A 19,401-nucleotide genomic window follows, 5' to 3' on the forward strand; every position below is an offset into this window, starting at 1 on the left:
ATTCAGTAGTGGGATTGTTGTTTTGAAGGGGCAGCAACATTCCCTTGTAACACCATGAAGGTCCTTTGGGAGGATTCCTGCAGGCCTTCCCAGGGCCTGGAGGGGAGCTCTGCTATTAATTCACTCCCACCCACCCTCCCACAGAATCTAAGAGGATGGAGCCGAGCACCTGTAAATCCAGTGAATCGGAGGAAGAGTATGTTGAGGAAGAGGAATCTGAGGAGGAATCTGTTAAGGGGGAAGACACCATCCCTTCTAACCCTTCTAATGAGGCACTCTCAAAGGCTGACTATAATGTATTTGGGAACGCGGCTCCCTTATCCATTATAGCCAAGAAAATTCCAAAGAAAACCATAGTCCCACCTGACCCAGAGGACCTAGAAGTTGGGAGAAGAAAGAGAAAACGGAAACGCAGGTAACCATTCACTGGACCCCCCTACCCGCTGGGTTCTAGAGAGTCACCTCCTGGCCTCCCCTCGCCGGTGAGGGGGCTGGGATCTAAGGTCCTCTCTTTAGCCTGTGAAAGAGAACAGGGAATATGGGAACATCACTAACATTTTGGTATAGCAGAAACAAAATTCAAATACATTTGGGTTGGCTTAGTTTGGAAATTTTTTTTTCGGCGTGTATAAACTGGTCTTCAAGTGACTTCTAGAGAAAATTCAGCACAATTGTGTTGTGTATTTATTGAGTGTCTCTTCATCTGGGTGCCTGGCAGCCCAGGGTTTGGAGCCTCCCAATCTTCCTGATTTCTGTTATTCCTCTATTCCAGACCCCTAGCCATCAACCTGACCAACTGCAAGTATGAGAGTGGTAAGCGGCCAGCCCATCACCCACACCACTGAGCTTGTCACCCACCTCATTGTGCGCTCTTACTCAGGAGGTGATCCCCTAATCATGCTCCCAGCCCCTGGATCTTGTCAGGCGAACAAGGTCTGGCCCATAGTCTGTGCTGAACTTCCTGGGTGCCCCCTGGCTCAGCTACTAGCAGCTGAGAGATCACTGTTCCAGTTAATCTCAGTGGTAGTGAGCTAACAAGAAAAAAAATGGCTGCAAGTCACCACTGCCCAACCCTTCCCAGATTTACCGGAGACGAGACAAGACCAGATTAAAAGAGTTTTATTGAGGAAGCTTTGAGGGGTCTCAGCAATTTTTTTTTTTTTTAAATCACCAGCTAGGTCTGCCATCTTCTTCGTCCCCTCCTATCCCACTGGCATTTTGGAGCATGAGGTGCCAGTGTGAGCCCTCCCAGAGGCAGTTCTGCAGGCCAGAAAATAGTCTTGACTGAGAGATAGGGAGAAAACCGAGGCTGACAGGAGCATAGAGCCAGGCTCTAGTTTTCTCTGCCACAGATTTTTGGAAGGGCCCTGACAGCCTCATGAACTTGGAATTGTCACATGGTCACTAAACTCCAGAGCTGAGGTAAGAACTACCTCCCTCTTCAACCTGCCCCCTCCTGTCAGGTCTGTCCCGACCCAGCTAGTTCCAGGGCTTGTTGCTGGTGCCCAGGTTGGCATTACTGACCTCTCCATCTCTACAGTGCGTCGGGCAGCCCAAATCTGTGGCCTGAAGGAGGTAGGCGAGGACGAGGAGTGGACTGTGTACTGGACAGACTGCTCTGTCTCACTGGAACGAGTCATGGACATGAAGAGGTTTCAGGTACCAACCTGCTGGTCCAAGATCCTAAAGGCTAAGGCCTCAGGCTGACTATCACTCCTCCCACCCAGGCACCCAAGTCTGCCACTCTTTGTAGCTGTATCTCTGTGCAGGGCAGGAAAGGCCACACCCCGGACATTCTGCTCCAGTGGAAATAGTCTCCTCTTAGGTCTCTGGAGCTTCTATTATCTGAAGGAAGGGTCTGGTGGGCATACCCTACCTCATTATTTGCTCTCTGCCTGGAGACATCTGTGCCCAACGGGCCTCCTTCAGGGCAGTTGAGCCCATTTTAGGGCAAAGACTGGGGAACAGCTTCAGGGCTATCAGCACAGCCAGCTGAATGACCTAGCCTCCTAAGCAGGGCTTTGAACTTGTTCGTTCCAGTTGGAACCCCTGCTGAGAATTTGCCTTTCCACCCCCCAGATATACTGATTCAGAATCTACTTTTTAACCCGATCCCCAGGTGATTCTTATGTATAATAAAGTTTGAGAACCACTGCTGTACTAGTGGGTCTCAGAATTGTTCCCTAACCAGTAGCATTAGCATTTCCTGGAAACTTGTTAGAAATCCAGATTCTTAGCAGGGGTTCCAACCAGAAGGAATCAGGTCAAAGCCCTGCTCCTAAGGAGCTTAGCCTAGCACCCCACATCCACTAAGAGACAGTGTGGGGTCCTGCTTGGCAGCAAGAAAGTCAGGAAATATGGACCAGGGCCCATAAGGCTATAACCTCTTCATGGTATTTTTTTATTATCCTCTAATTGGGTCTTTGTGGTGATTAGCAATAAAATCATTGAAAAGGGCCCACAGGTTTATTCGGGGTGGGGGGAGCCAGGAAGGGAGTTGAGAAGACTATAATCTGTTCCACAACCAGTCTTGGGAGAGGAGCCCAGGAAAGAACAGGTGCTAGAAGCTTTCAGGAAGCTTCAAAGGGGCATGCAGGGAGCAGGTGTAGATGAGGATAACAATAGTTAACATTTATTGAGAGTTTATTATACATCAGGGACCCCTGGCAGCACAGTGGTTAAAGCAATTGACTGCTGAGAGGTTGGCGGTTCGAAACCACCAGCAGGAGAAAGATGTGGCAGTCTGCTTCCATACAGATTTACAGCCAGGGAAACCCTATAGGGTCGCTATGAGTCGGAATCAACTCGATGGCAGTGAATCTGGGTTTTAGGTTATTGTATATCAGAGTGCTTGGGTGGTGCAAACAGTTAACATGCTAGGCTGTGCAAAAGATTGGAGGCTCGAGCCTACCCTGAGGTACCTCAGAAGAAAGGCCTGGCCATTGAAAACCCTATGGAGCACATATCTACTCTGACACACATGGGGTGTGTCAGCAACTGGTTACTGTAAGTCAGACGCTATGTTAAATGCTTTTACATTCTTACCTCATCAAATGCTCAAAAATAACCCCGAGGAGCAGATAGCCCTTGTTACAAAGGAGGACACCGAGTCTCAGAAGTACTAAGTTCACACAGCTAGTGAGTGGGAAAGGCAGTGAGGGAGTGCCTACCCATCACATGATGCTGCCTCCAAACACTGGACAGCACCAAATAGCCAGGGATTTCCAGACTACCGCAGAAAGCCATGCCCTGTGGGTAGCCCAGCAGTACATTCCCTAGGGCTAGTTCTGAGTTTCCTTTTCTCTTTTGGGAAATGTTCTTTGTATATTTTGCTTCGTGCTATCATGCACTGATTGTCTTTATAGGACTAGTCTCTGGTGGTCTGTTGTTGTTAGTTGCCATGGAATGAATTCCAACTCGTGGTGAACCCATGTGTGCAGAGTAGAACTGCTTCATAGGGTTTTCAAGGCTGACCTTTTAGAAGCTCATTGCCAGGCCTGTCTTCTGAGGCAGCTCTGGGTGGGTTTGAATCAGCAACCTTTCGGCTAGTAGTCGAGTGCTTAACTATCTGTATCACCCAGGGACTCTCTGCTGGTCTGAGGGATGTTATAAAGTGGCAAGAAGGCCCAAAGTCGCAGCTAGCGTACACCCTTTCTCACTGCCCTTCATTTCCTAACCTGTGTGGGTGTGTATGTCAGGCAGAGGTCAAGGAGGTGCTTCTCACCTGCCTTAGGGAATCTTCCGTTTTCACCCTTGGTGACAGGTAGAGTGCTTACCTCCCTGTAATTTCTACCTTAGCCTCAATCCTCCTTACTGCTTTTTGGGATGCCCAGCTCCCAGGAACTGTCATTTACTCTGGGGGTAGTATAACCACTGGCTCTGTTCCAGAAAATCAACCACTTCCCTGGCATGACAGAAATCTGCCGCAAAGATCTGCTGGCTCGGAACCTCAACCGCATGCAGAAGCTCTATCCTACTGAGTACAACATCTTCCCCCGCACCTGGTGCCTCCCCGCAGAGTGAGTGAGGCTGGCTTCACAGGCTGAGATACTGGGGGAGGAAAGGGCTCGCCCTCTGAGTTCCATCCAGACTCTGGCCTTGAGACCTAGGAATATCTCGGAGGGATGGAAGTGGAATGAGAGAGCTTCAGCTGGTCAAAGAAGAGTGGGTCTGAGACCGTGTGCTCCGCGAAGAGCACGGGATAGCAGGAAGAGCCCCGTGGGGGCCAGGGATAGCCATGGTGCACAGAAACCTTTTGACCAGCACCTTTCTGCACATAGCTATGGGGACTTCCAGTCTTATGGTCGTCAGCGGAAAACCCGCACTTATATCTGCAAGCCGGACAGTGGCTGTCAGGGACGCGGCATCTTCATCACCCGAAATCCCCGGGAGATCAAGCCAGGAGAGCATATGATCTGTCAGCAATACATCTCCAAGGTGAAGGGTGCCTCAGGACCACCAGGTCCCCCACCCTCAGCACCGGGGTGCCTCGCCTCTCCCAAAGCCAGTGGGGAGCTGGTTTTAGGCCCCTACCCTTTCTGTTATCCCCGGTATCCTGGAGGCAGAATAGAGCCATGGTTCAGAGCCAGCCTCCCTGGGTTTGAACCCTTGCTTTTTACTTCCTAGATATGTGACCCTGCGCAAGTTTCTTATTCTTTCTATGCCTCAGTTTCCTCATTTGTTAAATGGGAATAATAATAGTAACTATGTCATTATGGTTAATGTGGAAATGGAATGAGTTATTATGTATTTGTAGCATTTGAAACAGTCTGTGGTACATAGCAAGCACTTCAAAATGTGTTGTTGTTCTTCCTTGTGGGTTTGTGCACTCTCAGCCGCTCCTTATTGATGGTTTCAAGTTTGACATGCGAATCTACGTCCTGATCACGTCCTGTGATCCTCTTCGGATCTTCATGTATGAGGAAGGCCTGGCTCGCTTTGCCACCATGCCCTATGTGGAGCCCAACATTAACAACCTGGTAAGGGGGCCAGGGTGGCACCCTCTCCTCAACCACGGCCACGAGTGCTAAGGTTCTGTGGAGAAACCAAAAGAGGCTTGTCATTGTCACCCATGAACAAGGAATGACGCCAATGAGAGAATTTCAGCACCTGGCTGGAAAGAGCATTTAGTGGGTGGTGACTGAAGAAACGTCATCACCTGGAGGAGCCCAGGACATCTTCTTCCCCAAGAGCTTAGAGGACAGTCCTTGGGTGACATTTGAAAGTTATTTCAGAGCCTAGAGGGACAGGAGAGAAGCAATCCTGGTGAGGGATGGGCAATAAAAAGGCCCAAAGGGCTGGAGAGGCATAGCAGTCTGAGAGCATAGGGCCACTCTCTTCACAGGATGATGTTTGCATGCACCTGACCAACTATGCTATCAACAAACACAATGAGAATTTTGTCCGGGATGATGCTGTGGGCAGTAAGAGGTACTCCCTACTGTTTCCTATTGCTTCCTGTGCCCCTGAGCCCACAGTCTCAACAGCCCATGAAACTGAACTGTCTCTTGGGAGGCTGATTGCCCAGGAAAACTCAGCCTTTACAGACCCTTGTCCTGTGCCTGTCCTCCAAGTTCATCCCTCAAATCTCATCCTGATAACTAAGGCCTGCTCCAAGCTGCTTTGTTGTTGTTCCCATCCAGTCAATTCCAACTCATGGCAACCCCATGTGTGCAGAGTAGAACTGCTCCATAGGGTTTTCAAGGCTGTGGCCTTTTGGAAGCAGATGGCCAGGCCTGTCTTCCAAGTTGTCTATGGGTAGGTTCAAACTGCTAACCTTTCCGTTACTAGTTGAGCACTTAACCATGTGTGCCACCCAGAGACTCCTCCAAGCTGTTACCTGTTGCCGTTGAGTAGATTCCAACTCATAGCAACCCTATAAGACAGAGTAGAACTGCTCTGATAGGGTTTCCAAGGAGTGGCTGGTGGATTCGAGCTGCCGACCTTTTGGTTAGCAGATGAGCTCTTAACCCCTATGCTACAGCCGTTTAAAGCACAAGGTCCTAGGCATGGGATTCAGGGTAGTATTAGGGAGCCCCCTGCTTTAGCCAGGCTTCGCTGGCATAGAAACTGGCCTTCCTCTGAGTACTGGGCCTCACAGGAAGCTGTCAACACTGAATGTCTGGCTGCGAGAGCATAGCTACGACCCCCGAGAGCTGTGGGGGGACATTGAAGACATCATCATCAAAACCATCATCTCAGCCCATTCTGTTCTTCGCCACAACTACCGAACCTGTTTTCCCCAATATCTGAGTGGAGGTACATGTGCCTGTTTTGAGATCCTTGGTTTTGACATCTTGCTGGACCACAAGCTGAAGCCCTGGCTGCTGGAGGTGAGGATTATCTCCTAGGCTTTGCAAAACCAGGTTCAGAGGCCTCCCTGAACAGGACACGTGGGATAGGCATGCACTCAGGTGGTAGAATAGCAGCCCTGGGGTGGGTGGGAACACTTGGTGGTTTACTAGCAGAAGGCATAAGACCTCTACACTTTTGACTTGCTGAGTCAAATCTTGGGAGTCTTTGGCCTACACCAAGGGATCCAGTTTTTGATCCCACGTGTTCCCAATGTAAGCCTTGCCTTTAAGGATGTTGTATCTGTAGAGTCAGGCTGTCTAATTTTCTCTGATCAGCCTGTGAACTGGTGGGATCTCTACGGCAGAGTCCTATGGCCTTGGAAACCAGAGCATCCGGTCTCCTTGGCTGAGGGCACTGGAAGGGGATGTCTCTCCTAGACCCTCCAGTTAGGCTTGCGAGAGACCACCACCTGCTCAGGTGGTCTAGGAAGGGGGTGGGTAACGACTCCTCCTGGCAGGTAAACCACTCTCCAAGCTTCACCACCGACTCACGTCTTGATCGAGAAGTGAAGGATGCACTTCTCTGTGATGCTATGATCCTTGTCAACCTCCGGGGCTGTGACAAAAGGAAGGTGCTAGAGGAGGACAAGCGGCGAGTCAAGGCGCGGCTTTTCCAGTACCACCAACAGCCACGAGAAGCCAGGTGTCTGAAATGTGTTTAGTTGTGTAACCTTCTTTCACTCCTGAAAGAAGTCCTGGTCCAGATGGAAGACAAGGCCTGGGGCTGACTAGCTATTTTTTTTTTTTTTTGCACAGATTATACATTCACATGGTTCAGAATTCAAAAGATACAGTGAATAGTCTCTCTCCCACCCCTTTCCTCCAGCTACAGTTTTCCTCCCTGGAGCCAATCATCGTTCCTAGGGTCATGTATGTATTTTCAGAAACATTTAGTGGACACATACACATATTTGTAAAAAAATTATTTTCTCCCTTTGTCTACCAGACAATAGCATAAACCATACTCCTCAGCACTCTGCTTAGCAATATATTTTAGAACTATTTTCATATTAGCACATAAGGAACTTTAGTTTGATTAGCTTGTTTTTGTTTTTATAATAACAAATGTCTTCTACAAACTGGTTTCTAAGAAAGCTCATAATAATGAAACAAAGGAAACACTTTAGTTGTTAAAAAATGGGGGACTGTTTACATCAGTGCTGATCACCCATTGTTTTAATTGTGAAATAGCTTTCAAATATGGTCGTTTGTTACCAATACTAAACTCGTAATTTGTTAATGATATACAAAAATGAACTGGAGTAGATTTAGGGTTATTCCTATGACAACATCATTCTCCCCCCGACTTGCATGCCAATATGCAGGGAGAGAGTGTATCTGATTCGCCATGATATCCTTCAGGCCTGGCACAGTCAGCTCAAATGTTTGTGGAATGAATGGGGGTGAAGTGTAGCAATAAACATCCTGGGTATTTCCACGACATTGGGCTGTGCATGTCGGTGTCATGAATCATGTTTTTCAATGGGGAAAAAGGATTGAAAACTGGGCTAAATAAAAGTACAATCATACACTAAAATGCTAGGTAGTCATTTAAAAATGTTTTATGTGATTACATTTTCATTATGAAAAAGATGAGGGGAAAAAAGAATGAGCTAGTGAGTGGCAAGACCAGGATTCAAACTTGGGAGATTCTGCCCTAGAGGCCATACTCATAACCAATGAGCTAATAGCATAGTAATGTTATGGGAGGTTTTTTTCTTTTTTTATGCTCCTCTAAATATTCTGCAATGAACATGTATTATTCCTGTAACCAGAAACCTAAACGATGATGATAACTTAGAGTGCTAGTTTATGAGTGGACTCCTCTGTATTTAAGATGAAAAGCAGATTTTTGGAAGTCAAATCTATTTTCATGACTGTATACAGGTGAGGCTGACCAAAGATAGGCTTGGCAGCTTTCAAAACATGGGCAACCAGGGGCCCAGAAGGCCATGAAGCTATCAGGAGGTTTTCAAAGCCTTAGCCACTGTGTCTTTCCTTATTGAACATTCTCACAGTCCTTTCCTGACTCACCCTGAGCTTGGTTTCCACAGGCGAGAACAAATTCAGTCCTCCCATGCAGCAATGCTGGACCAGGAACGATATGAGGATTCCCACCTGGGGGGATACCGGCGGATCTACCCTGGGCCTGACACGGAGAAGTATGCACCCTTCTTCAAGCACAATGGCTCCCTCTTCCAGGAGACTGCTGCTTCCAAGGCCAGAGAGGAGTGTGCCAGGTACTCTGCCAAAGGACATAGGCCTGTAATCCCTGCATTCTCTTCTCTGTACACTTGGGTGGGGGCAAATCCACAGCAGGGTGGAGCCAGAACCAGACACTTGAGGAAAGGAGTGGAACTATACATCCTATCAGACGCCTAATGACTTTTTCAGTTTAGTAGGTTTCCCATCTTCCCCTTATTCCTCTTCCATCAGTCCCCAAAACATCATAATTTCCTACCCTTTCCCCATCCCTGTTTTTCCTCACCCCCTTCTCCCCAACACAATTCTCCAGCATCTGAAGTTTCTGTGTCTTGCCAGGCAGCAACTGGAAGAGATCCGCCTCAAGCAGGAACAGCAGGAGACCTCAAGTAATAAAAAGAGAAAGGAAAACAAGGACCAGAACCAGGGGGAATCAGCAGGAGAGAAGAGCCGATCCAGGGCAGGGCCCCGAGGCCTTTCTACTCACTTGGTTTACAGGAACCGGATCCAGGAGAAAGAGGTGTCGGGGATTTTGTGGCTCTTGCTTTTTGCAGGAAAATGGGTTGGCACTACCAGAGAAGGGAATCTGCTGTCCCCTCCTCCCCTTGCACAAGAGAGAGATGAGTTCCCAATCAATAAAATGAATATGACTTTTTGGAACAGGAGGTGAGAGAATGGATAGCAAAGGGTCAAGAATAGCAGAGGATGAGTGATGTGAGAACCATACATTAAGGTCAAGGAAGAGGGGGCAGAGGGAGAGTGGGCAAGGGGCCTGTAGCCATCCTTGCTGATAACTTGGGACTCATCCTTGGAGATCCTGCATTTATCTCTCATGTTCCTTGTAGCAGGTACCAGTACACCTGGACACCATGCAGCCTCAGGAAATTGTGGAAGAGGAGGAGCTAGAGCGGATGAAGGCCCTGCTACAAAGGGAGAATCTCATTCGAAACCTGGGTATTGTGGAGCAGCTCAACCGCATGCTGCATCCCAGCCATCGGGGCCAGAAAAAACTTCATGAGTATCGGGTGAGGGTCCCTGCGCAGCTTCCCACAGAACAAGGGAACAAGGGCAGTGGTACTGGCACATGGTGGTGGTCACATCACAGGAGGCTAATGTGATAGTATCTGGCAGTGGAACTTGGGAAAGCAGTGTATGCTGGGCCTTGGGAGAGGGGTCTGTTGGTTCTTTTTGCATCTGCTCCCAAGCTCCCTTGTTTTTGGTGATGACTTACAGCAAAGTGCAGCTCCCAGCCTTCTCACTTACAAGAGATTTGCTCTGTATATTCGTGTCTCACAATAACCCAAAACTCATGACTGACAAATAACAAGGCCACCTCCCTCCTCAGTGGCTTCTGTGTAATTCTCTCCCTAGCACTGCCAGTGCCCTGGTTCCAATGGGAGATAAGTAAACAATCTTGGGCCAACAAAACAGCTGCTGCATTCACTATTCCCTGGGATAGTAGCAAATCCGTCTGGGTTCTCTGTTCTTGTTGAGCCCCAAAGGAGTAACTGGTTAAATAGTGGCTACTGCCTAGAAGAAATTTTTTTTTTAGTTCCCTATTTCTTACAACCTCCGTCCAACCTCACAAGAAATGTGGTAAGGGGCTGCTCTTCTCCTCTAGCCTAGATTTCATCAGGACAGGCTGGGCAGTCAAGAATTGCAATCTGTGAGCCTGGTCCCATTGGTGCTCTTGAGCGGGGCTGCCACAGAGCAGGGCCTTCCTCATTTCCTGCGTCCAGTTCGGCCCCAGGAATTGATCCCCAGGATCTTAGGGCCACTGCCAAGCATGAATGCTGCAATTCCACATCATTCCCAGTGCCATCTACAGCCCAGGAACTTCAACTGGATAGGAGATCCAGCAGCGAAAGGGCCCTGTTCACTGTCAGTGAAGAAATTTGGGAGGCGCTATTTTCCCAGCGCCAGAGTCGGGCTCACTAGCCGTAAGTATACAAAATTAGCTTTAGTCACTTTCACTTGTATAAATCCCCACTAGCTAATATCGCAGCTGGGATGGTCCCAAAATATAGCACTTCCAGGAGTATGGGAATGGGGAAGGTAGCAGACCCATTGATTTACTTCCTACTAGACTCTGGTGATAGAAATGGCAGAAATACAATCCCAGTACTCAACCAATGTAACAGGGAAATGGACAAGTAACCCCACCAATTGCAATACAGAGTGGTAAAGAAGCTGGAGGGAAGCATGACATGCCATTCCTCTGTGTTGGGCCACAGTTGGGGAAGAGGTGAGGCAAACCTCTTCTGTGAGTACCAACTCAGGGGGACTCATGTTTCCACTGCAGAAGGACAAGCCAGCAGAAGGCTAGAAGCCATAAACCGCGCCCTGGCAGGATCAGTGCCACCCTCTTTAACCCCAAAGCAGGGCTATCTTCTGCACCCGGAAAGAGTGACAAGTGACTCATGGACTGGCTGCACCATGCCCTCCATGGGGGACTCTGAGCACAGAGCAGTCAAGGCCCGAGAGCTCACCCTCTGCCCTGCCTCTGCACCGCTGCTTCAGCGTTCCAGTGCACTCCTCAACATCAGCCACCACAGGTAAAAAGCAGGAAGCAAGCCCAGGACTCAACGTCTCCTGGAGAACCCACTCAGATTTCCAAAGGGGCAAAGGACCTTTGCTACATGAAAGACTGCCAAACTCCAGTTTGAAAAGCCCTGGCCAGGAACCCTGTTTGCATACGGCAAAACACAAAGATGCCAAGACTCCTTCTACACGCTAAGATTATTTTGGGATCGGTAAAGACTAAAAGATGAAGAGGAGCCAGGGCCGGCCATGTACTCATCTCAGCCCTTCAAGCCTTAGCCCGGGTTTATCGCTAGGTGATGGGCCGAACCCTGGGTGCGGCCTGGGGCTGGAGGTCATCCCAGCCCACAAGAAGCCTCGCTTCCAGAGGAACCAGGTGCCCAAAGCAAGAGGCTGTCGCCGTCAGGAGGGGACAGCCGGGCGGATGCCCCTGCCCGCTCCTGTGGCGGAGGCACACAGGCCGGCCTGGGCAGGGGCGGCTCTTGGCAATTGAACCCGTCTTTTTATTAAAGTTCTATGCCGTTTTCCAGGCGCGTCCAGTACTTCATGCCGGCCCTCCTGTTTCAGGGAAGCCCTCTCCACAGTTCTCCAGCGGGAGGGGTGGGCCATTGAACGGTTCGAGCCCAGATACCTCCGCCTTCCTCGTGAAGAGGCGGGGATGCCGCGCGCCACGCCCGCTCCTCCCACTTCCGGTCCCGCCTCGCTTCCGGTGCTGCTGCGTTTCGCGGAGCAGAAGCTGATTTCGTCGTCATGGCGGTTGCTCTGAGCGTCTTTCTGGGCGGGCGTGTCCGCGCCGTCGTTGCTCGCTGTGGGTTGGCGACCCGGGGGGTGACGGGCCCGAGCCCTGTCGGCCGCGAGCCGGACCCTGATTCCGACTGGGAGCCGGAGGAGCGGGAGCTGCAGGAGGTGGAGAGGTACCGGCTCCTTCCCGGGCCCTCAGCCTGAAGCAGGGCCTAGCCCCGGGCGCCCTGCCGCCGCATCCGCAGCGGCCCTTGTTTCTTCTCACTCGTTGTTTGGGGCGCAGCGGCAGGTGGTCAGCTACTTTGGAACCACGTTTTCCTTTACTAGTGACGTATTTCATCACCCGTTTAGAGTTCGGCATGCTTCCGGGGCTGCTATTGTTCTAGGTGTTAGATTTCTGGGGCTTTATACAGAGCAGGTCTGAGCCGGCAGACAGGATTCGGTCACCCTTGCTTACAAAGAGAAAAGGGCTGGCCGCTTCGTGATTTAGCCTGAGGCTCTCCAACCCCCTGTGTTGCTTCCACGCATGGCCTCTGCTATTGGTTCTCTCCCTCAGCGCCCTGAAACGACAAAAAAAAGCAATCCGATTCCAGAAAATTCGAAGGCAAATGGAGGCGCCAGGTGCCCCGCCCAGGACCCTGACGCGGGAAGCCATGGAGCAAATCCGGTAAGACTCATGGTGTCCTGTTAGGATCTGCTGTGATGGAAAGTGTAGCATACCGGGACCTGGAAGGGTTTTGTCTTTATATTTTCTTTTACTTATTATCATGAAAAATTTCTAAGAGAAAAAATAGAATAATATAACGAACCTCCACGAATTTGTCATGTAGATTTAACAGTTTTTAACATCTTTACACATTTGGCTCATTTTTTGCTGAAATTTATATATTTTTTTTCCTTCAGTTTTTAAGTAGTAAATTCCAGACATTTCAACATTTAACTCCTAAATAGATCATAACGTTCTTAATCAAAGATCCATGCATGGGGCTTCCATGGACATGTGTATTTTTCTGGAGAGAGGATCTGTAACTTAGAAAAGCTTTCTACACCTGGCTTTTTTTTCTTAATGTATCCTATAGATCTTTCCATTTCAGAAGAGAGAGCTCATACTTTTTTATAGATGCATAGTAACCATAGTTTGTTGAACTAGTGTTTTATGATGGGTATTTGATTCATTTCCACTCTTGCTGTCACAGTGTTCCAGTAAATAACTTCGACATACATCATTCTGCATATCAGCCAGGTTTGTTGGTTGTGTACATTCTCAGAAGTAGGGCTTCTGGATCAGAGGGCAAATAGACTTTGATAAAATTTGGCTGAATAGCCCTCCATAGATTATATGCTATTTTGCGTTCTCATCAGAATAACTGTGAAATTGAGACTTAGAATAAAGGGGATTGTGAGCTACAGTGGTTAAGAGCTTGGCTGCTAACCAAAAGATTGGTAGTTAGAATCCACCAGCTGCTCCTTGGAAACCCTGTGTGGCAGTTTTACTGTGTGCTATAGGGTCACTATGAATTGGAATCGACTCAACAGCAGTGGGTTTGGGTTTCGAGTTTTGGTATGTAGAGCTGACCAAGACTTTGTGAGCCTGTAACAACTCTCTTAGGCCCTGAGTCACCTCCCTCTCCTGTTTTCAACTACAGCTTTTTCAGACCTTCCAACTTCATACCTGTCATCCTTTCCCCCTTTTGTGGTCAATAAATGTTCCTTTACTTCAAAGAAAAACAACCCATTAGATAATAATCCTTTCAGCTTCCTGGTCTTCTTCCTCACCTCCTGTTCTCAAACTTAACCAGTTTATATACTCAAATCTCAGGGGAGGTGGTAGCCCTTCACTTGTCTAGAACCAGTGCTCTTGTGTGTTTTAAATCCTATCCCCATGTAGTTTCTCAGAGACTAACACTTGTTAACTTGAGGCCCTCCCTCCATCTCTTGTTCCCTGCTGGTTCCCGGACTGCCTCTTTTTTTTTTTTCTTTTCTCACTACAATAAAACTGCCTGATGTCGTTCCTTGGCTTCCTATAGCTTGGGATAAACTCCAGACTCCTACCGTTGCCATCAGACAAGGTGAGCTACTCTGAAAAAAGGCGATGTGCTCCTTTGCATTTCACATTCTGCTCCCTCTACCATCAGTACTCTTCTCTTTCTCTCCTCCCTTCTGCAAGCTTATTCCTCCTTTTCATCCTTCCAGACCAGCTGTAGCTTGGACTTGATGAAGCAGATCCCGGGCCAGGCTGCAAGTGCTATGATTGCCTATCTCTGGGTCTCCCTTCTGAGTGTTCTCACAGCATCCTCTGCTGTAACATTTACCTAGTGTCATCGTATCTTAATATATATCTGTCTCCACTACCAAGTTATATGCTCTTTGAAGGAAAGGACAGTTATATCAGCATCCTCAGGATTTGATGAGGGACCAGTAGAAAGAATTCAGTTAATGCGAAATAAAATGACCTGGCAGAGAGTGGCTGGCACACAGAAATGGAACACAGCCATTTAGCTTGTACAAGATGGGAACTGCGATGGCAGTTTTTACAAGCCCCCATCTTTTCAGCTATTTATCACTAGTATAATTAGTTAGCTATTCTGATAGGAGAGTTTTTCACAACTTGACAACCTGTTCCTTTTCTCATAGGTATTTACATAAGGAATTTGCAGAGTCCTGGTCAGTTCCCAGATTGGCTGAAGGCTTTGATGTCAGCACCGATGTGATCCGAAGGGTTTTAAAAAGCAAATTTGAACCCACATTGGAGCAGAAACTGAAGCAGGATGAAAAAGTTCTTAAGAAAGCTGGGCTTGCCCACTCGTTCCGGCAGACTCAGGCCTCTGGGAATACCACAAAGCCATTCTCTGCTGGCCACCCTGTACCAGGCTGTTTGCCGATGCCAGGGGGTGAAGCCTTATCCAAAGGCCAGCGTCGCAGCACGGCTTTGAAAGTGATAGAGTCGAACACTCGTAGTACAGATACACCAAGGAGACAGAAAGGAAGGAATGAAGGAATCCAGAGCCTGGAAGGAATAAAGGAGAGCATTGTGCCCGTCACTGCAGCCCTGGGTCGTCAGAGGGACTTGCAGAAGTACTACACCAGTGATCGTGAGGGCACTGAAGGAACTGTCAGTTATGGATTGCCAAATGATGAGAAGCTGGAGGAGTTGAAGACAGGGGAGCCAAGTGACCAGAACTTGAACTTCAGCAGCAAAGTAGTGCAGAGGGGGCGGGAGTTCTTCGATAGCAATGGGAACTTCCTATATAGAATTTGAGTTGGGGCCTATCTTGTGGAGATGTGTGAAACAGCTGGGGAAATGTATTGGGAGCTGCCTGGATTTCGGCTTATGGGTTAGCCACCTTAGAGTAGGAGGAAGTGATGGGCCTGGAATATAAGCGGGAGGAGCTGCTTGGATTTGAATCTGACAAAGGACAGTGAACTTCAGGGCCAGCATGTAAAGGGCCAGGGTGAGTTGGGCTGGATAGATTCAGGCTTCCTGGAGCAGTGCTTCAGGTCTGACCCCTGCGGATCATCACCACGCAACTGTACCCTTCTTGCTCAGACTCTCTGTATATTGAAAAGCAGCCCATGTTGCATGTGTTGTGAGTTTCTGTGATACTTGCAGTATGTTTTTGGGAGGAAATGAAAAATTTGCTTTCTGACCTCATTTCCTTCTTGATTAATGAATACTAGTAGTTCTGGAACTGCTTAATCAATTAGTTGTTTTCCTTACGTGCAAAATAAAGTAAAATACAGCAGTCTGTTTGGTCCTCTCTGGGGTGGGAGGGTTTACCTGTGAATCTGGAGAGTGAGGGAAGGGTAGGGTTCCTTGTCATTAAACATTGGTTGACAGAGTAACCAGAGGAATTCCCAACAAAGTGCTCTGTGCAGATCACCCTGCTCAGTGATGAATTTTGCCAACTAAAAACTGGGTATTTTTCTTCTAGTCGTTGGGGCTCTGAATGGGGTCGGGGAGCAGGGGGTCGTCAAAAAATGCAAGGAAGACAGGCTTTAGGGCTTGCTGCATAATCTTCAGCCACTTTCTAAGACTTAACTTTTGTCTAATTTTACAGTTTTCACCAGGTTTTTACAAGGATGCTGCAATGTAGGCAAGAACAGATAATAAGCCTCTTTTACAGTTAAAAGGCTCAAAGATTTTTGGATATGCCCAAGGCCACAAGGCTGTTAATGGAACTCTAGCAGGGCTGGGACTTGAACCAAGTCTGATCTAAGGCTTCTAAGATTCCTGAAATCTAAGACTCCCTGGCATAATTTTTGTTAATCTACTGATTTTTTAGAGATACTTTATCATAACCAGAAAATCTGGTTATAAATAGGACATACGCAAGCAACATAATCCAATGACAGTTTTCAACCATGTCTCATTTTAACAATTTACCAGCAAGAATTAGATACTCAGAATTTAAATATATGCAAGAGGTTAGAAGTGAGGATGGTGAGACTTCATCTCATGTACTTTGGACATGTTACCAGGAAGGATCAGTCCCTGGAAAAGGACATGCTTGGTAAGGGAGATGGTCAAAGAGGAAGGCCCTCAAGGAGATGGATTGACACAGTGGCTGCAGCAGTGAGCTCAAGCATGATTATAAGGATGGCTCAGGACCAGGCAGTGTTTCATTCTGTTGTACGTGGGCTCCCTGTGAGTCGGAAGCGACTCGATGGTTGTTAGGTGCTGTTGAGGTGATTCCGGCTCATAGGGACACTATGCCCAACAGAACGAAACACTGCCTGGTCCTGAGCCATCCTTATAATCGTTATGCGTGAGCTCATTGCTGCAGCCACTGTGTCAACCCACCTTGTTGAGGGTCTTCCTCTTTTCCGCTGACCTGGTACTCTGCCAAGCGTGATGTCCTTCTCCAGGGACTGATCCCTCTTGACAACATGTCCAAAGTACGTAACATGCAGTCTTGCCATTCTTGCTTCTAAGGAGCGCTCTGGTTGTACTTCTAAGATTTTTTCGCTCTTTTTGGCAGTCTATGGTATATTCAATATTCTTCGCCAACACCACAATTCAAGGGCGTCAATTCTTTGGTCTTCCTTCTTCGTTCATTGTCCAGGTTTCACATGCATATGATGCAATTGAAAATACCATGGCTTGGGTCAGGCACACCTTAGTCTCCAAGGTGACATCTTTGCTCTTCAACACTTTAAAGAGGCCCTTTGCAGATTTGCCCAATGTGATGCATCTTTTGATTTCTTGACTGCTGCTTCCATGGCTGATTGTGGATCCAAGTAAAATGAAATCCTTGACAACTTCAGTCTTTTCTCTGTTTATCATGATGTTGCTCATTGGTCCAGTTGTGAGGGTTTTTGTTTTCTCAATGGTAGCTAACAACAAAAATAATGAAAACACGACAGTTCAACCTTGTCATTGCCCCCATTAATAGAACCTTCTTGCTATTATGTCATTAATAGCAATTACAATTAGTTACTGTTAACTTGAGCATTTTTTCATTCAGTATGAATGACAAGGCCTGATGGCATGCTAACCAAAATTCTAGAATCTAGATGCTGGTGATAATGGCAGCAGGGCAATAAGACATTGCTCTCACTGCCTTGTCTCTGTATCATGTAGTTTATATTCAAAGCTTTGTTTTATGATTTTTCTATTTTATATTTATGGTCATTTTCCATTAGGACTTTTTGTTTAAGAGGTGAAAGATGCTGTTTACCTATCTTAGGTTTGCATTTCTAATTCCTGCAAGTCATCTGACCAGGACCTTTCACCAGTGGGTTAGGGAAATTAGAAGCCGTTCTTAGAAATTTCATTCACTATGCCCTTTTTTTTTTTTTTTTTTATTAAGCTTGTACCTTTTTTCCAATGTGCCAGTCTAAGGCTTCTGTACTTACTGGCTCTGTCCCCAGATTTTGACATGGCTGGCTCCTTGTCCATCAGGTCTCAGATCAGATGTCACTTTCTTAGACCTTCCTGATCACCCATTCAAGGTGCTCCCTTCATGTTTTCATCATTACCACACCCTGTTTAATTCAAGTGTCTGAAATTACATTATTACTGCATTGTTTATCATCACCTACCTTGCCTCCGTAGTAGACCCATGAGGGCAGGAGACCTGTCTGTTCAATGCCATGCTGTAGTCTCAGCTCCTAACATCTCTGTATTGGTTGAATGAAGAAATGGTTGGAGAACTTCATTCCAAGCAGCCCATCTGATAGCAGAAAATCCTGCCTTTCACCTTACAAACCTGCCCATCCAGACCTCAGCCAAGGAGGTAGGCACCTAAGTGCCCTCCAGGCTGACCTGTTCCTGCTTTATCATGTCGGTGTGTCTCAGATCTAACCAACTGACATTGCAATGTTTTAACTGCCCCCCAGCCCTGGCTGGGAAGCTGGAATGTGGGATGGAGACCTCATCTAGCTCTGTATTCCACTGGGCTGGGGTCACAGGATGCCACAGGCCCCTGTACCCAGGCAGTCCTGTTTCATGACATAATGGAGGACACCAATACCACACTGGATGAGGTGGAGCTGCACTTTGACGTACGGGTGCAACATCTGGTGGAAGAAGCAGCAGGTAACAAGGCTTTGGCCAAGCTGGAGAGAAGTGGCTGCATGTGGAACGAGCACTCACGGCAGCATTGGGGCCAAGCTTAAGAAACTGGCAAACCACAACTGAAGGGACTTAAGTCCCTAAACCTTGGAGGGTATATGCTTCACTCATCTGCTTTAAGGGACAGAAAATCTACCATCTCAAGGCAGCCTCCACCTCGGATTTGATCTAACTAAAGGGGTGAGAGGTGGTGGGGGAGGCTCAGCATGAAATATTACATGAACTCTTGAAGCCCAGTATAGGCACAGAACTTTTTTTTTTTTTTGCTTAACCTTGTATTATAGAGCTTTTCAAACATACAAAAGTAGAGAGACTATGATAATAGCAATGAATCCCTGGGTACCCATCACCAAATTTTAACAATTAAAAATGACCCTTTTTTTTCCATCTATTATTCCCCCGTACTTGCTACTCCTGACCTGGGATGTTTTAAAGCAAACCCTAGACATCACAGTAGTTTATCTGTAAGTATTCAATATGCAGCTTTAAGAGTTAAGGGCTTCTTTTTTTTTTACAGACATACAAGTCATTATTATACCTCAAAGTTTAGTATCAGCTATTCTGATAGTGTTCTCTGGTTGTTTTGTGAAGGACTTTTCCAGTTGATTTCTTTGAATTAGGATCCCAGCAAGGTTCACACACTGCATTTTGTTGCTATGTCCCTAAGTCTCTTATTCTAAAGTGGCTTCCCATCCCACTTTTTTCCTCCTTGCCATGTATTTTTTCAAGGAGACAGGTCATAATTTCCTGAGTTTGGGATTTGGCTAATTTCATCCCTGTGAAGTCTTTTAATGTGTTCCTATTATCTATCCTCTATATTTCTATAAACTGATAGGTTTTGAGGCTTGATAAGGTTCAATTTTTGGCAACGGGTGATGCTCTGTGTTTTTTATGCACCCCACCAGAGGATATGATGTCAAGCTTAATCAGTGAGTTCAGGTATTATTAGCCTGATCTATCCATTATGCCTCTCTTAAGCTCCCTCTCTCT

At 47.3% G+C, this 19,401-nt stretch overlaps 2 protein-coding genes across 5 annotated transcripts; both read left to right on the forward strand.

Annotated features, from left to right (window-relative positions):
- Window positions 1-155: 155 nt before the first annotated feature.
- Window positions 156-11,825, forward strand: TTLL13 (tubulin tyrosine ligase like 13). Of its 4 annotated transcripts, none has more exons than XM_064267152.1 (14): window positions 156-415; window positions 773-813; window positions 1,541-1,659; window positions 3,889-4,019; window positions 4,281-4,437; window positions 4,836-4,979; window positions 5,345-5,430; window positions 6,101-6,332; window positions 6,812-6,996; window positions 8,408-8,593; window positions 8,895-9,075; window positions 9,401-9,580; window positions 10,372-10,495; window positions 10,858-11,825. In XM_064267152.1, exons 1-14 carry the CDS (start codon window positions 156-158, stop codon window positions 11,112-11,114), a joined length of 2,283 nt encoding a protein of 760 aa, XP_064123222.1. In that variant the 3' UTR covers window positions 11,115-11,825. The 4 variants fall into 4 exon arrangements, with proteins under 4 accessions (XP_064123222.1, XP_064123221.1, XP_064123220.1 ...); XM_064267151.1 differs by having other exon boundaries at window positions 9,404-9,580; window positions 10,177-10,495; XM_064267150.1 differs by having other exon boundaries at window positions 10,177-10,495; window positions 10,858-11,790.
- NGRN (neugrin, neurite outgrowth associated) lies at window positions 11,824-15,580 on the forward strand. The gene is made up of 3 exons (XM_003413885.4): window positions 11,824-12,010; window positions 12,394-12,504; window positions 14,472-15,580. The coding sequence occupies exons 1-3, from the start codon at window positions 11,847-11,849 to the stop codon at window positions 15,094-15,096; spliced, it is 900 nt and encodes a 299-aa protein (XP_003413933.1). The 5' UTR covers window positions 11,824-11,846; the 3' UTR covers window positions 15,097-15,580.
- Window positions 15,581-19,401: the final 3,821 nt, after the last annotated feature.

Source organism: Loxodonta africana, chromosome 13 (genome assembly GCF_030014295.1).
Source record: "Loxodonta africana isolate mLoxAfr1 chromosome 13, mLoxAfr1.hap2, whole genome shotgun sequence".
In the NCBI taxonomy this organism is placed as follows: Eukaryota; Metazoa; Chordata; class Mammalia; order Proboscidea; family Elephantidae; genus Loxodonta; species Loxodonta africana.

Coding starts and splice junctions, on each gene's coding strand:
- TTLL13 (XM_064267150.1), top strand. CDS start 156: ATGGAGCCGAGCACCTGTAAATCCAGTGAATCGGAGGAAGAGTATGTT. Junction 1,660..3,888: donor TGGACATGAAGAGGTTTCAG/GTACCAACCTGC, acceptor GCTCTGTTCCAG/AAAATCAACCACTTCCCTGG. Junction 9,581..10,176: donor AAAAACTTCATGAGTATCGG/GTGAGGGTCCCT, acceptor CTTCTCCTCTAG/CCTAGATTTCATCAGGACAG.
- NGRN (XM_003413885.4), top strand. CDS start 11,847: ATGGCGGTTGCTCTGAGCGTCTTTCTGGGCGGGCGTGTCCGCGCCGTC. Junction 12,011..12,393: donor GAGCTGCAGGAGGTGGAGAG/GTACCGGCTCCT, acceptor TCTCTCCCTCAG/CGCCCTGAAACGACAAAAAA. Junction 12,505..14,471: donor GAAGCCATGGAGCAAATCCG/GTAAGACTCATG, acceptor CTTTTCTCATAG/GTATTTACATAAGGAATTTG.